The sequence below is a fragment of the Phoenix dactylifera genome, chromosome 4 (assembly GCF_009389715.1).
Source record: "Phoenix dactylifera cultivar Barhee BC4 chromosome 4, palm_55x_up_171113_PBpolish2nd_filt_p, whole genome shotgun sequence".
Taxonomy (NCBI): Eukaryota; Viridiplantae; Streptophyta; class Magnoliopsida; order Arecales; family Arecaceae; genus Phoenix; species Phoenix dactylifera.
This window is the reverse complement of record NC_052395.1, coordinates 1,582,075-1,594,862: the sequence shown is the minus strand read 5'-3', so window position 1 is coordinate 1,594,862 and position 12,788 is coordinate 1,582,075. Positions and strand designations below refer to the sequence as shown.

Here is a 12,788-nt window from a genome sequence, read left to right as displayed (position 1 = left end):
TTATGCGGGTATAAGGATTCATAGTTGGATATGGACTAATGGTTTGGGTGTCCAAATTGTTAGCTGGATTCCACCTCAAAAGTTGGACGTGGATTTGTCCACGAGAGAGATTGGAATGATCTTCCAAAACTCAAAGTGAGTTCCCTTCCTAAGAGGGAATCAAAAGATCTTCACCATTTCAGTGGGTGGTTCAAACCATGACGAGATAAGACCTTGATATGCCTCAGCCAAAAAGGAAAATGCCGGAAAGACTCGAATTATGAGCAACGAATCCCTAAGGCAACAGATAAAACCGAGATTACTATCTTTTATAGGCATTAATTTTGGAAGATTTGTCTACAAATCAACAACTAGGATTCCTGTCTGCATTCGGTGCTCTGGTCATGTCTAGAGTCCCGGCCTGCTACAGAAGAGCACTTAAATTTTCACAGTACCACCTGCTTCAATATCCAGCAAATCTTCTAACTAATGCGTATCAATGTCCAATAATCTAGAGCTGTTGAGAAAAATATCTTAATAATAGCCCTGGAGAATTCAGATTTGGTGGAATGTAAATAAAGGCAACCAAAAGGCCTGAAGTATCGTCAAAACTGACTTATATCGTTCTGTGCTGTAGCTTTGACAAGTGCCACACTATTCCCTTACTATGAAGCGAAGACAATCTGAGCTAGTATAACTTACAAGAGATCAAGAAACCAGAATGCAAACCAGCTAAAACTTCCTTGGCAGAGTTGTTCGAATACCATCATAGTAAACCTGCAATATCATGAATCGAGCTCAAAGGATGTCGCAAGTATTTCCACTGTTCTGCACGTTACAATTTCCCTCTAAGTGCCTGTGAACTGCCAAGAAGTCCTGAACATGAAGGCCATGAGAATTGGCTACTTCATACAAATTATTAGCAGCTGCTGCAATTGGAATTGGTGGAGAAGCAGATTTGGGTAAGCCCAGAGCAAGCCTTAAAGTCCTTCCACAAAAAGCATGCTTTCGGATGCCATCTAGAATCATGTCTACTGCATGTTTTCCTTCACTTCTAGACATCTAAAAAGATTGTAAGCCTTCTGCTGATGCTTCAGAAGAAATGCAGTTGGACAGGAAGCTATAACCATTAAGAAGGTCCCTTGACCGCCGAATGCATGGGTTCACTAATAGGACTTTGTGACTTCACCAGCAGTATACGAACTTCATACAAAATCCTGCTAGGTAAGGAATTTGGAAAACAGACTGAAAAATGATGCGCAATTTTCTGCACTCGATTTCAACCTCCCTCGGCAAGAATATTGGGGTCCAGTCCAACTTTCTCGCGGTGAAGCAAACCTTCTGAAAAGGAATTTATCATACTGCAAGATTAGGGTAACAATAAAATAAACATAACACATATTTGGAACAGTCCGTTTAAGAGGTGCATCTACTTAGATTGAGTACATGACCAGATAGGAGCGAACACAACCTTCCCATGATCATGTTGAAAACTAGTTTCAGAGCTGCACCATTTCCAACCTCCCCAAGATAGAATCTTGACTGCAGATTCCATTCAATAATATCACAATGGAGATCTCAATACATATAAGCACAAAGTGAGGCACGTTCTTGAATAAAATTTAGGAGCAGATGAGAGGAATCAACCTTCCCCATGATGTCTAAGAATGGTGCCACTGTTTCATAAAAAGATGCATCACCTGCAAATTTAGCAACTGCACTTTATGTCCACGAACTCACCCTATAACAAGTTAAATCCAACTAGATCTAACAAGAAAACCAGATTTAATTAAGACAGTAACAGGAAACCAGATCAAAACTGCAAGACATAAAATCAAAACCAAATAACACAAAACCATATTTAACGATCTGAATCTACTTTAAATGCCACTCACAATTCAGAATAACTAAACAACGTCCAATAAAGATAAATTCAACTGATCGCTAACATCTGAAAATAAATTTACGTGAGGCAAGAAAAATCAGCTGCCCATCTTCTGCAGGTTTTTTGGAGCCTGAAAATGGAGCCTATTAAAGAAGGTCTACACTTCGCTCTATAATTGAAGCACACCGACACAAGTACAATTACGTGGGCATACTAAGAATTTATTGCAAGAAATAGTTTCTAAAATAGGAAAATAAAAAACAAAATATCTAACCTCTAATAGAGATGCCCCTGTATCCTTAATATGGTAGGATATCAGTTTAGAAGTGGCACCATAGATGGTGGATATATCAACATACTTGTGATTAGATATACAGAGTGAAGCAAGATCATATACATACAAACATACATATGTATGTGTATGTGTGTGTCTGCATATATACTCCAACATATTATTCATTGTTGTGGAAACAACACACGACTTGTCAACATAGAATGGTTATGCCAATGAAATATTCTGATAGAAAAGGTGTTAGATGTTTTCAAAATACAAGAATAAAATTTTATTTTAAATCCAACCAGCCAATCGTTGTGCTGGTTGGCTGGCTGGCTCTTTTTCAAAAGAGTGTATGTTCAAGTCGCTTTTCAAACGGCTGGTGAATGATTATTGTTTTCACCCATTAGTGCAAAATGTGATCAAACATTGGGCTTCATTGTATTCTAAAGGCTATATCCTCCTTGCAAACCTGCTTTCCATTTTTCTTCCCTTTTTTCTCCAACAAAAGGAAGTAGTTAAAAGAGTAAATTTAACATTACAAATAGCAAAAATAATACAGCAGCTATTTGCTCCAGCTTGAACAAGCCAACACACAGCAGGAAACCATTAAAACAGCAGAAAAGTCAAGTTGAAGACAATGTTATAGATGGAAGACAAAACAGCTCACGCTAATGGACTGTAGGCTCTAACAGTCTGATAAGCCTCTAGAATGCTTTAAATCAAGCAGCTCAAGTCATTTGATAAAATCCAGAAAGCCTGTTAAGAAATTTCCCAACAGACTATCTTCATTTGACCTGTTCTCTTCAAGTTCTAATTTTTGAAGTCCATACTCAATAGTTGCAAGCAGCATGTGGCATTCCAGAGGGTGTATATTTCTCTTCTAGTTTTTTTTTAAAGGTCCTTCCTGATAGTTGCAAGCAGCACACAGCAAGCCAGGGGGCATATGCACATTCAAACATGATAGAGTGTGTACGAGACTAGTTGTTCTATAATACAAACTTTATTTCTAATGTAAATATCTTCATAATAGCAATAGGTCATGAAAAGGACCATTTTGTGACAAGGGTCAGTAAGAACCCAAATGGATCATGATGGTCACAATTCCAGAACTGACCTAAAATAGACCTGATCAAGAATTCAAGATCACAAAAGGAGATGATAGCATCCTGCTTAAGATTGAATCATATCATATTTTCAAAAATAATGAGAACAAGAAAAACGGTTGCTTCTAGAATGATGATTCCAAATTTATCACAGAAAGGTTAGGATACCCTTTTCCTGGACCCATTTCTTTAACAGATCCATTTATCCCAGTTACAACATCAACCTATGCATGGAAGTATCAGCTATAGCATTACAGGAAATATGATTGTACAAATGAACAAATTAAACCACTGTATACATATTGCCCTTGCAGGGTCAGCAAGCATCACAAAAGTCACATTGAAAGAGGATGCAACTTCTGCTGGTGACAATCGATACCTGTAGGTGAAGCAAGGAAATCTCTTCAAACAGTTCTGGCTGAAATATAAAAGAAAATATTAAATTGATAAATTCCTAGTTTACGATCTACCAAGAACAACTTATGTCGCATTGAATAATCATCTCAAAAATTTCAATAAAAAAACACCAACAAGATGTTAGGATTATGAATGTTCGAGTTATTGATATCTAATTGAATAATAAATATTTGCACTAAAACAAGAAGCTTGGATATTTGGCTCAGTAGCTGACACAAAAAGGAATTACGCATCACGCAACAATACCTGGTAGTGTTCAATGAAATTCTATTGCCCAAGTATTAGCTCATAGAATACAAGTATGAAAAGAAATTGGTCAGATCATAGAATCTATCACTTGTTCTTGCCTTCCTCATCTATTTCTTTGGGGAAAAAAAGCCTATTCAGCTGACACCTAAATAAAAAAAGGGTTATAGTAGTAAAAAATTGTAAATGAATAGTCGTGAAAAATGTAAATGACCTAGGGGAGAAATTTGCAGTTATGTTCATAACCATGAGTTTGTTACAAGTAACAGAAAAAATTATTAGTGCACTGCATAATCCATTAGTTCAATGGATATATATTCAAGTGAGCCCGTAGTAAATATGCCTACTCTAGTGTTTGAGTTCCACGAAATGTGAGATCTTTTAATGAATCCACAGTGTTAGATGACTAAAAGTCAATGGACATATTTAGAGGCTTATCTTTTTGGTCGCTTAGAAGATATTCTTGGATGCATAGCTAGTAGATGTTTAAAATACAATGGCAAGAGCCACTATAGTGTTTCAATCATTAGACACCTGCTAATTAATTGTACAGGAGCCTAAGTTAATAAACATGGTACTCTTCAGCCAGAACAAATGACAAAAACTTCCTTCTTTCCTCGTGCAATCCATTCATCTCCTTTTTCTTTCTGCTTCAACTTCTTTTTTCCTATTCTATCCTTTCAAGTGACATGGTTTTGAAAAAATTTCAATTCACATGTTTACAACAGGTTATAGATTTATGCCATTGATCTTCAGGATTCATTTCTACAATGAGATCAAAAGTGAGCAAGACCAGTCCTGGATTTAGCAAGGATCTAGAGCTGAGAAGATTATAATGAAATCACGTGATAGGATACACTCACGATCATGTATCACTTACAATATATATAAGGAAAAGAGCATTTTGCATTGGTAATGCAGAACAAGTGCATGGAATATTGATACATAGATAACAGAGACAGAAAACAATCCAAATTTCAATCTTGTATATGGTTTGTTATTGACATGACATACTTTCTGCCAAGGTTGATGAGGTGATCACACTTGCTTTTTGATCTATTCCAAGCAGTAATATGACATCTACAATAGAGGAAAGGCAAGAAGTTAGCCTTAAAAGAATTTTCCAAGATACACCAAAAATTGGATTTCACAATACAGTCATTCGATTGGAGATACATAATGCGGTCTTGTTGATTACTTCAAGTGATGCAGATATAAACTGAAAACTGAAACAATGTTCAATTTGAATGGGTTTATCCTTCAAGGACTACAAAATTATGATATCAAGTGTCATGAGAGACCCCTTCAAGTGAATACTTATGATGTATGATATCATAGACCAATAGACACTAGCACCAAGCTTACAGATTCTGTAAAACATTCAGTAGTACAAGAAATACCAGCTCCGTATCAGAAATATCCTATGACCATATCATCCTCCAAATTTAGCACTCTGATGACGAGAGGATAAAATAGGATAAAGAAGACAAGACTGGAACAATACAGTTTGGCAGCCTAATACCATCAGCTATGGCAACCTAACAGCATCCTTCTGTTCCTCAGTTAGCATACAGACCTTTCACGACAAAATTCTCATCAACAACATTATGAAATAGTACAATCTTTTGTAAACCAATAATACAAAAAGGTGCGCTCCAATACACGAGGCTCTCGCCATTGTGGGATCAGGGGAGGTTTGGATATATGGAGCTTTAAATCTGCATGCAGAGAAGCTATTTTTGTGTTTCAAAGCATGACACACAGGTCACAATGAAGCAACCTCACCGTTGCGCCAAAGCTCACCCTTAATCTTTCATAAAAGTGAAGACCATTATTTCTAACAGTACCTCCAACATGATTTTGAAAATCCTTTATGATAGAAAAGTCTTCTTTTAATTTAGTTTGAGGGATAATTGACGTGCCTGTTCATTGGAATCAAGAAATGCATTTAACGAATCCAATATCCAAATAAAACAAGATCTTCTTCAAAGCACATAAGTAAGAAATAACAACAGCAGCAGGAACAACAACAACAATAACTACGAAAAATGAAACGAAATTCATGATTTTCAGAATCAATTGTAAAGAAAGTTGTACTTTCTCCTCAAGAGGGTAAGTTGTACTTTCTCCTCAAGAGGGTAAGCATATTTGTTTTCTTTTGAAGCAAATTAGGGCTTGCAAATTAGGAGGAACAGAGCAAAAGATTATTCAAGAGAGAGATCGGTGGATTCAGAGGGTACCTTTGGTGGCTTCGTCTGGGAGTTGGGAAGGGACGGTGGTGGGAAAAGTGGAGCAGCAATTAGAAAAGGAGATCGTGGGGCAGAAACTGGAGGGCGACGCCAAGAACGAACGCCGGAGATTGGATTGGGTCGAGACGAGAAGAGAGGAGGAGAAGAGGAGGCGGGAGTGGTCCAGCAAAACCTTCACCCATTTTCCTACCGTCAACTCCCTCCTTTCCCTTTCCCCTCCCTCGCCACCGATGGCGCCACCAAATTCCCCGGCCCCCACCTCCTCGACTTCTCTCGCTTAAAATTAAAAAAAATAAATAAATATTTTTTGGATTATCTTATATTTAAAAATTTGAGTAAAACAGAGAGAAACAAATGGGATAGAAATATAGCTGCCACGGTGAATTGTTGTGAAAAATATTATAATACTGTGTGCGATGAAGCTCATTTTAAGATGCCATCGAATGGTGAAAATGTCATGACAAAAAAAAGAAGCAGCAGCAACTCAGTGGTCAGTTCACCTCTCAACAGACATGAGCAAAAAAAGTCAACAAGAGTCCGCACAAAGAGCATGATTCTTTTTATTTATGTCTATTGAAAGACGTACAGTGTTAGAACATAAAAGAAGGCAGCAGCGGAGAGGAAGGGAGCAGATGCCGAATTGAGAAACGTGGGAGGCAGGCGTTTAGCAGCAGGGGAGGAGGGTTGGATCTCCAGACCCGGCAATGAGGAGCATCGAGGATGGGTTAAATGGGGAGAGCATTATGATGAGAGGAGGGTAATGGATGCTGGAGTGATAGAATGGTTGTGGGAAGGAAGGATGAGCAGGGTGCCACGGTGTGGGAGAGGAGAGTTCAGCTAGGAGTCAAGTGGCGACCACCTCTCGACCGTGTAGTCTCTTGGGTCCATTTGTTTTGTTTTGTTTTTTTTTTATTTTTTTTTGAATTGTTAAGAGGAACTGGTGTTGGTATTTGATGCGCATGGAGAAAATTCTGTGTTTCTATGATAGTGTGATGTTAGAAAGTCAGGAGGCTCTCGATTCTGGAACTGTTGCTCGATATTCGTATGCGGCATTTAGGGGTTAGAAGGTTTCAGATGCCAGTGCAAAGAAATTTGATTCATCTTCTTGATGGCCTAAAATCAGCGGCGACAATCTTGCCTATCATCAGAAATGTCATTGCTGCTGCTATCGCCACCATTATCTCTATTCTGATTTCTATTAAGTATGCGATGTTTCAGCAGTCAGTTGATGAGCCACCATCCACTTCATTTACTTTGTTTCCTTTTGGGTTTAGTATTTTGGTTGTTGTCCATCTTTATAGGTGGAGAGAGGACAAGAGGGAAGGAAATATTCTATTTGGGAGTTGTTGTTTAAAAGAAAGAAAGAAACACACAGAAGCACAGTAGTGGTGATTATAGTATGATGAAAAGGATCTTGGATCGTGCGAAAATGCATGCTCTCTCACTCTGCTCTCTCTAGTGCGGTTGATTGATATATATGTAAGGTAATGGTAAATCTCTGTAAGTGTTGTTTTATTTCTCTCTCTCTCATCCTCTATCTTGTCTTGTTTTCTACTCAGCAAAAATCTATTTAAGGAGAAGACATTCAATAGAAGAAAAAAATAATTTTCTCAACCTATTCGACTTAAATTTTATAAAAAAAATAAAAAATTAGTGAAAGTAAGTCCTAGACCTTATTTTCTTTTGTTGATGACAATAAAACTAAAGTACAAAACTTTTATTTGTACTAGTGAGATCTATCTTTATATACTTTAGGTTGGATTTCTGTTCTAGTTAAAGATAGTACGTCATTGCCAAATACTATATAAGATAAATTAAATTTTTTACAACAATTTTTTCTTCGATCGCTTTATCTAATTCTGTTTGGATTGAAAGATATATATGATCAAAATTTTCTTTAAAAAAAAGTGCATTGACCGGCCTATTTCGAGTTCCAAATAATAAAATTTGTTCCGGATCTCTCCCCGTGCTGCATCCTTAAAGTGGCACCATACTGTAAAGCTCCAAAAGTTATTTGATTAAAAAAAATATTTTAATAAGAAGTCATACGGGTAAGTAAGGGTCTTCAAACATTTGGGGCATGATTCGACCTCTTAATGCAGCGGATCTCGCTTTTAGATCCTATTCAATCATTCTGGTAATAGCTATATACTTCGTATCAAGTTTGATGATACTCCTAGATTAAAAATTAGATAAAGATCAATAATCCTAGCAGCTGGAGCTAAACACCTTGCCATCGTATGGTCTTCCACCATGTAACAACATAAGCATGTGACAGTTAGTCGCTAGCTTATGCTGCCAATTGATTGACAAAGATGGATAGGAGGGCGACATTGACTCAAAATTAAAAGTTATTGTTGTGGTTCAAATTTGGCCAGAGGATGACCACGCCGGAGAAGTCGGGGGAGCTGCCGGTCGAGATGGAGAAAGGATGTCACCTTCCGTGCGCCGACATACCTGCATAAAGCCTTACTGATGATTACGGTGGGGGCCCTCCAATGCTTAAGTTAGCGTGGAGTTTTTGTTGGCCAAAGATCCTTTAGGCATTATCCGATGGGGCTATTTATAGTCTCCGCAGAGATGCCCAGGTGGTGGAGGTATGACCCGTTCTCATCATGGGAGGAGATGGCTTTGGCCAGGTGGCGTGTAGTCAGGGCTTGCTTGAGGCACACGGTGTAGGTTGTTCTTGTGATCGGTATGGCGTTGGCAGATGTGGCAGGGCATGGTCCTTGACAGCAAGTATGGATGGGGCAGCATGGCATTATTCTTGGTTGTCGTGTCATGGCGTGCCTAGCAAGCTAAGCATGGCACGACGAGGTTGTAATGTATGGCCGTGTGTGCGGGTGTGGGCGCGCGCATAAGTGCGCACGTGGATGCGGCCGCAGGCGAGGTCGGACTCGCTTGGAGGTTGTAGTGTATACTTGGCGAGGTCAGCTCAGTAGGCGTTGAGGTCGGGCTGACTTGGGGGCCGCGATATATGTTTGAAGAGGTCGGGTCGGTGGGCCCTGAGGTCGGTCTAGCCTTTCCGACTCTAAGGTTTGCTTAGCAGGGCTCCCCGAGCTCGGGCCGAGGTGCGTCACCGCATAGGGCGCCCTGAACATGGTCGGGGCGCGTCGTCGTATAGGGTGCCCCGAGCTCGAGCTCGTGACGTCATTATAAGCATCAGAAGAGGTTGTTGCAGATCGTAGCAGCGGAGAGATCTGGACGAGATTGGCCGAACCTTTGGTGAAATTCGAGATTGGACTGGCTCTTAGTGGGATCGAGGTTTGGCCTGGTCGGCGCTGAGGTCTGCTTGGCCGGAATAGGGTGGTCCCCTATCCTGAGCAGGACGATCCATTCTGCCCCTATCATTTGCCCTCCGACTTCCAAGGTCGAGTCGTTCTTTGGCTCGGGCGAAGAAAGTAGCTGAGTTGTTGGTTGTCTTGCATCGTAGCCAAGTGCTCATGAAGATGTGCACACCAAGCTGGGTACATTTCACATTATTGGAGGTCAATAACTTCAGGCCGAGCTACACAAGTTGAGCTTGAGTGGATTGGGTTGTCACATCATTTCCAACGGGAGCGACCACGGGAGCTCGTTAATAAGTTGCGTGCGCGCTTCTTTTCTAGATGTCGCTGGATGGAATGCGAGGGGCCAATCATTAATGCCCCATTTTTGTATTTAATCTGACCTCAAGGTCAACCCTTTTTTGTATTCGGCCTTTGGCCTTTTAGCATAAATAAAATGTACCTTTTTGGCACTTTTCATCTTTGAGATTTAGTTGAGTATTTGATCTTATTTCACTTTGCGTCTTGTATTGAATCTTTCTGTTCGGCTAACAGAATCTGAACTGCATAACCCTGGTGTTGGCTTAGCTTTCATGCTGCCAAGTAACTTTGGCCGTCACTGTGCTCAGCCTTCACTCCCAACTTAGACAAGCTTGCTAAGTAGGTGAAGAGCTCACTGCTTTCGAGTTCGTTTGCTGGCGCTCTCTAAGCGCCCAGGTCGAGTACCAGACCTGCTTCATACTTTTGCGTAAAGACTGAGCTCAGGGCCTCGCTTTAGCTTCCAAACTGTAGCTTGCTAGGGCGTCTTTTAGATAGAAGACCGTCATGGGCTTTAATGCCTTTCCTTTGTAGATTTCTGTAAGCTTTAACTTGGGCGCTCGAACCAGGGTCGAATCCCCCTCAAATATTTTTTTCGAGGTTGAGGGAGTCTTATTGACTCGCGGTCGTCGTAGCAGGGTGCCCCGAGTTTGGGCTCGAGATGTCCTTCCCTGCGGTCGATAGGGCCTCTTCGGCTCTGATGACCCAAAGATTGATTCATAGATTGATTTTGATGATCACAAAACCTTGAAGTATAGATACTAATGTTTATGTTGCAAGGAGAAAGATATTTATGTTGCAAGGAACATAGCAAGTTGGAAGAACACAAGAAGGCCTCTAAAAGCACTCAAGAAAAGTTGGAAGAAAGCTACAAGTTATTGGCCCAAGTCTCAAGTTCAAAAGATTCAAATTGGAGGAGCAAATTCAAGGAAAATTTAAAAGAATAGTCTTCGAGTCGACTCCTGAGGAATTCGAGTCGACTCCAATGCTTGGCGAGTCAACTCGAGAGTAGAACGAGTCGACTCCAGGGTGTAAAAGGCAGAAAAGTCAGAGAGGGATTTTCGACCCTGAGATTCGAGTCGACTCCTGAGGAATGCGAGTCGACTCCAATGGTTGTCGGGTCGACTCCAAAGAAAGCGAGAGTCGACTCTCAGTGGTACACAAGGGAAAACTCAGAGAAGCAGTTTTTGGACACTGAGATTCGAGTCGACTCCCACAAAGTCCGAGTCGACTCCAAAGACAGCGCAACCCCAAGACAGAAGACGGTATTTTCGTCTCTGAGAGGCGAGTCGACTCCAAGACAAGTCGAGTCGACTCCAAGGCAGCGCGGCTCCAAAATACAGAGGATCAGTTTTCCGACTCTGAGATTCGAGTCGACTCCCAGACAGCTCGAGTCGACTCCAAGGCAGCACTACACTAAGATGGCAGAAGGCCAACTTTCGAAAACTGAGAGCCGAGTCGACTCCAAGGAAGTTCGAGTCGACTCCAAGACTGGACGAGCCAAAAGACAGAGGATCGGGAGTTCGGACTCTGGGATTCGAGTCGACTCCCAGGATAGTCGAGTCGACTCGAGTGGACAAAATTCAAATTTGGAACAGTTGCCGAGTCGACTCCGGAAAAGCTTGAGTCGACTCCCGCTACAGCCGAGTCGACTCCTGATCGCGCGAGTCGACTCCGATCCCAACGGTAATATTGTCAGGAGGTGCAGACTGGTTCCAACGGCTATATTTTTGTCTCTAACGGCTATATTCTTGTTTCCACTCCATCTAAAGCTATAAAAACAAGAAGAGAGCTAGGGGAGAATGCATGGAAGTGGGAGAAAACATTTAGGAAAGAGATTACAAGGAAAATCTCCCATAAGCACAAAAAGGGCCATCCAAAGAGAAATAGAGAGAAGAAGAGCTTCCAAGTGAATCCCAAAGCTTCCTCTCCATCAGTGTGCTGCCTCGGTGATCCTCTACTTCGTGCCAAATCAGAAGAGGGTCAAGTAAAGAAGAAGTCGAGCTCCTCCATCTTCAAAACTCGTTTGAGGGCTTCTCTTTACTCTGTTTGTTTATATTGTTATATTTGCTTGTTTAAGAAGCTTTGATTTGTTTTAAACTTTGTTTTATTATCTTGTAACTTGATTCAATCACGGGATTGAATCAAGGGGTTAAGGTTTGTTGGTGAGCCAAAGGGAAAACCAACGGTGTAAGGTTTGTTGGTGAGCCGAAGGGAAAACCAACGGAGATAGGTTTGTTGGTGAGCCGAGGGTAAAACCAACGTGAAAGGGTTTGATTGTGAGCCCGGGAAAACAATCGGGGTTGGTTCTAGTCGGTGAGCCTGGGAAAACCGACCGAGTTCGTTGTGATCTCGCAAAACAACAAGTTGGGTTGTGAGCTTGTAAAACAACCGACTGTAATCTGTAGGATTATAGTGAAATTCCCAAGAAGTCTTGGGGAGTGGATGTAGGTGCTGGGGTGCACCGAACCACTATATGTTTGCTGTGTTTGTAATGCTTTTTGTCATTATCTAACTCACACACTTACTCACTTAGATAAATTGCTTGCTTAACTATTATCCGCGAATTCTTTAGTTGCAAGCATACTCAATCAAGTCACATTCTATACATCAAACTGTCGCTAAGTTTAACTTTCACTGCGCATATATACAACTTAGCATAATTAATCAAAAAGTGCTAGAAGTAGCTTAAAAGTTTTAAAAGACCCAATTCACCCCCCCTCTTGGGTTGTATCTACTGGGCAACAAGTGGTATCAGAGCAGGTGCTCAAATATTATTTGTAGTCTTAACCGACTAGAGCCAAAGATCATGACAACCCCACATAACGTATTACTTGCTGAGGGACTTTCCACAAACAGACCTCCACTGTTTGATGGATCTAACTATATTCAATGGAAAGCTAGAATGAAAATCTTTACTCAATCACAAAACTATGAGTTATGGAATGTCATAACAAATGGCCTACACACACCCACAAAATTAATTGAAAGTATGTTCGATAAAAATTTGGCTGAACTAAATGCTAAGGCTATGAACCTTCTCTACTG

General features: G+C 40.7%; 1 protein-coding gene across 12 annotated transcripts; it reads right to left on the bottom strand.

Moving 5' to 3' along the window:
• Positions 1 to 511: 511 nt before the first annotated feature.
• Positions 512 to 7,044, bottom strand: LOC103697460 (glyoxylate/succinic semialdehyde reductase 2, chloroplastic-like). 12 transcript variants are annotated; one of them, XR_005511327.1, is made up of 7 exons: positions 6,657 to 7,033; positions 6,148 to 6,432; positions 4,922 to 4,987; positions 3,544 to 3,662; positions 1,627 to 1,679; positions 1,451 to 1,521; positions 512 to 1,320 (listed from the first exon to the last, which is right to left on the bottom strand). XR_005511327.1 is itself a non-coding variant. In XM_026801247.2 (7 exons), the coding sequence occupies exons 1-7, from the start codon at positions 6,706 to 6,708 to the stop codon at positions 1,259 to 1,261; spliced, it is 657 nt and encodes a 218-aa protein (XP_026657048.2). In that variant the 5' UTR covers positions 6,709 to 7,040; the 3' UTR covers positions 512 to 1,258. The 12 variants fall into 12 exon arrangements, 5 of the variants coding, with proteins under 5 accessions (XP_026657048.2, XP_026657050.2, XP_026657049.2 ...); XR_005511329.1 differs by having other exon boundaries at positions 6,743 to 7,033; XR_005511330.1 differs by having other exon boundaries at positions 3,544 to 3,623; positions 6,657 to 7,030.
• Between the last annotated feature and the right edge of the window lie 5,744 nt (positions 7,045 to 12,788).

Coding starts and splice junctions, on each gene's coding strand:
- LOC103697460 (XM_026801247.2), bottom strand. CDS start 6,708: ATGCTCTTTGTGCGGACTCTTGTTGACTTTTTTTGCTCATGTCTGTTG. Junction 6,433..6,656: donor TTGCTCATGTCTGTTGAGAG/GTGAACTGACCA, acceptor TTTAATTTTAAG/CGAGAGAAGTCGAGGAGGTG. Junction 1,680..1,946: donor GCTGATTTTTCTTGCCTCAC/GTAAATTTATTT, acceptor CTAAATTTGCAG/GTGATGCATCTTTTTATGAA.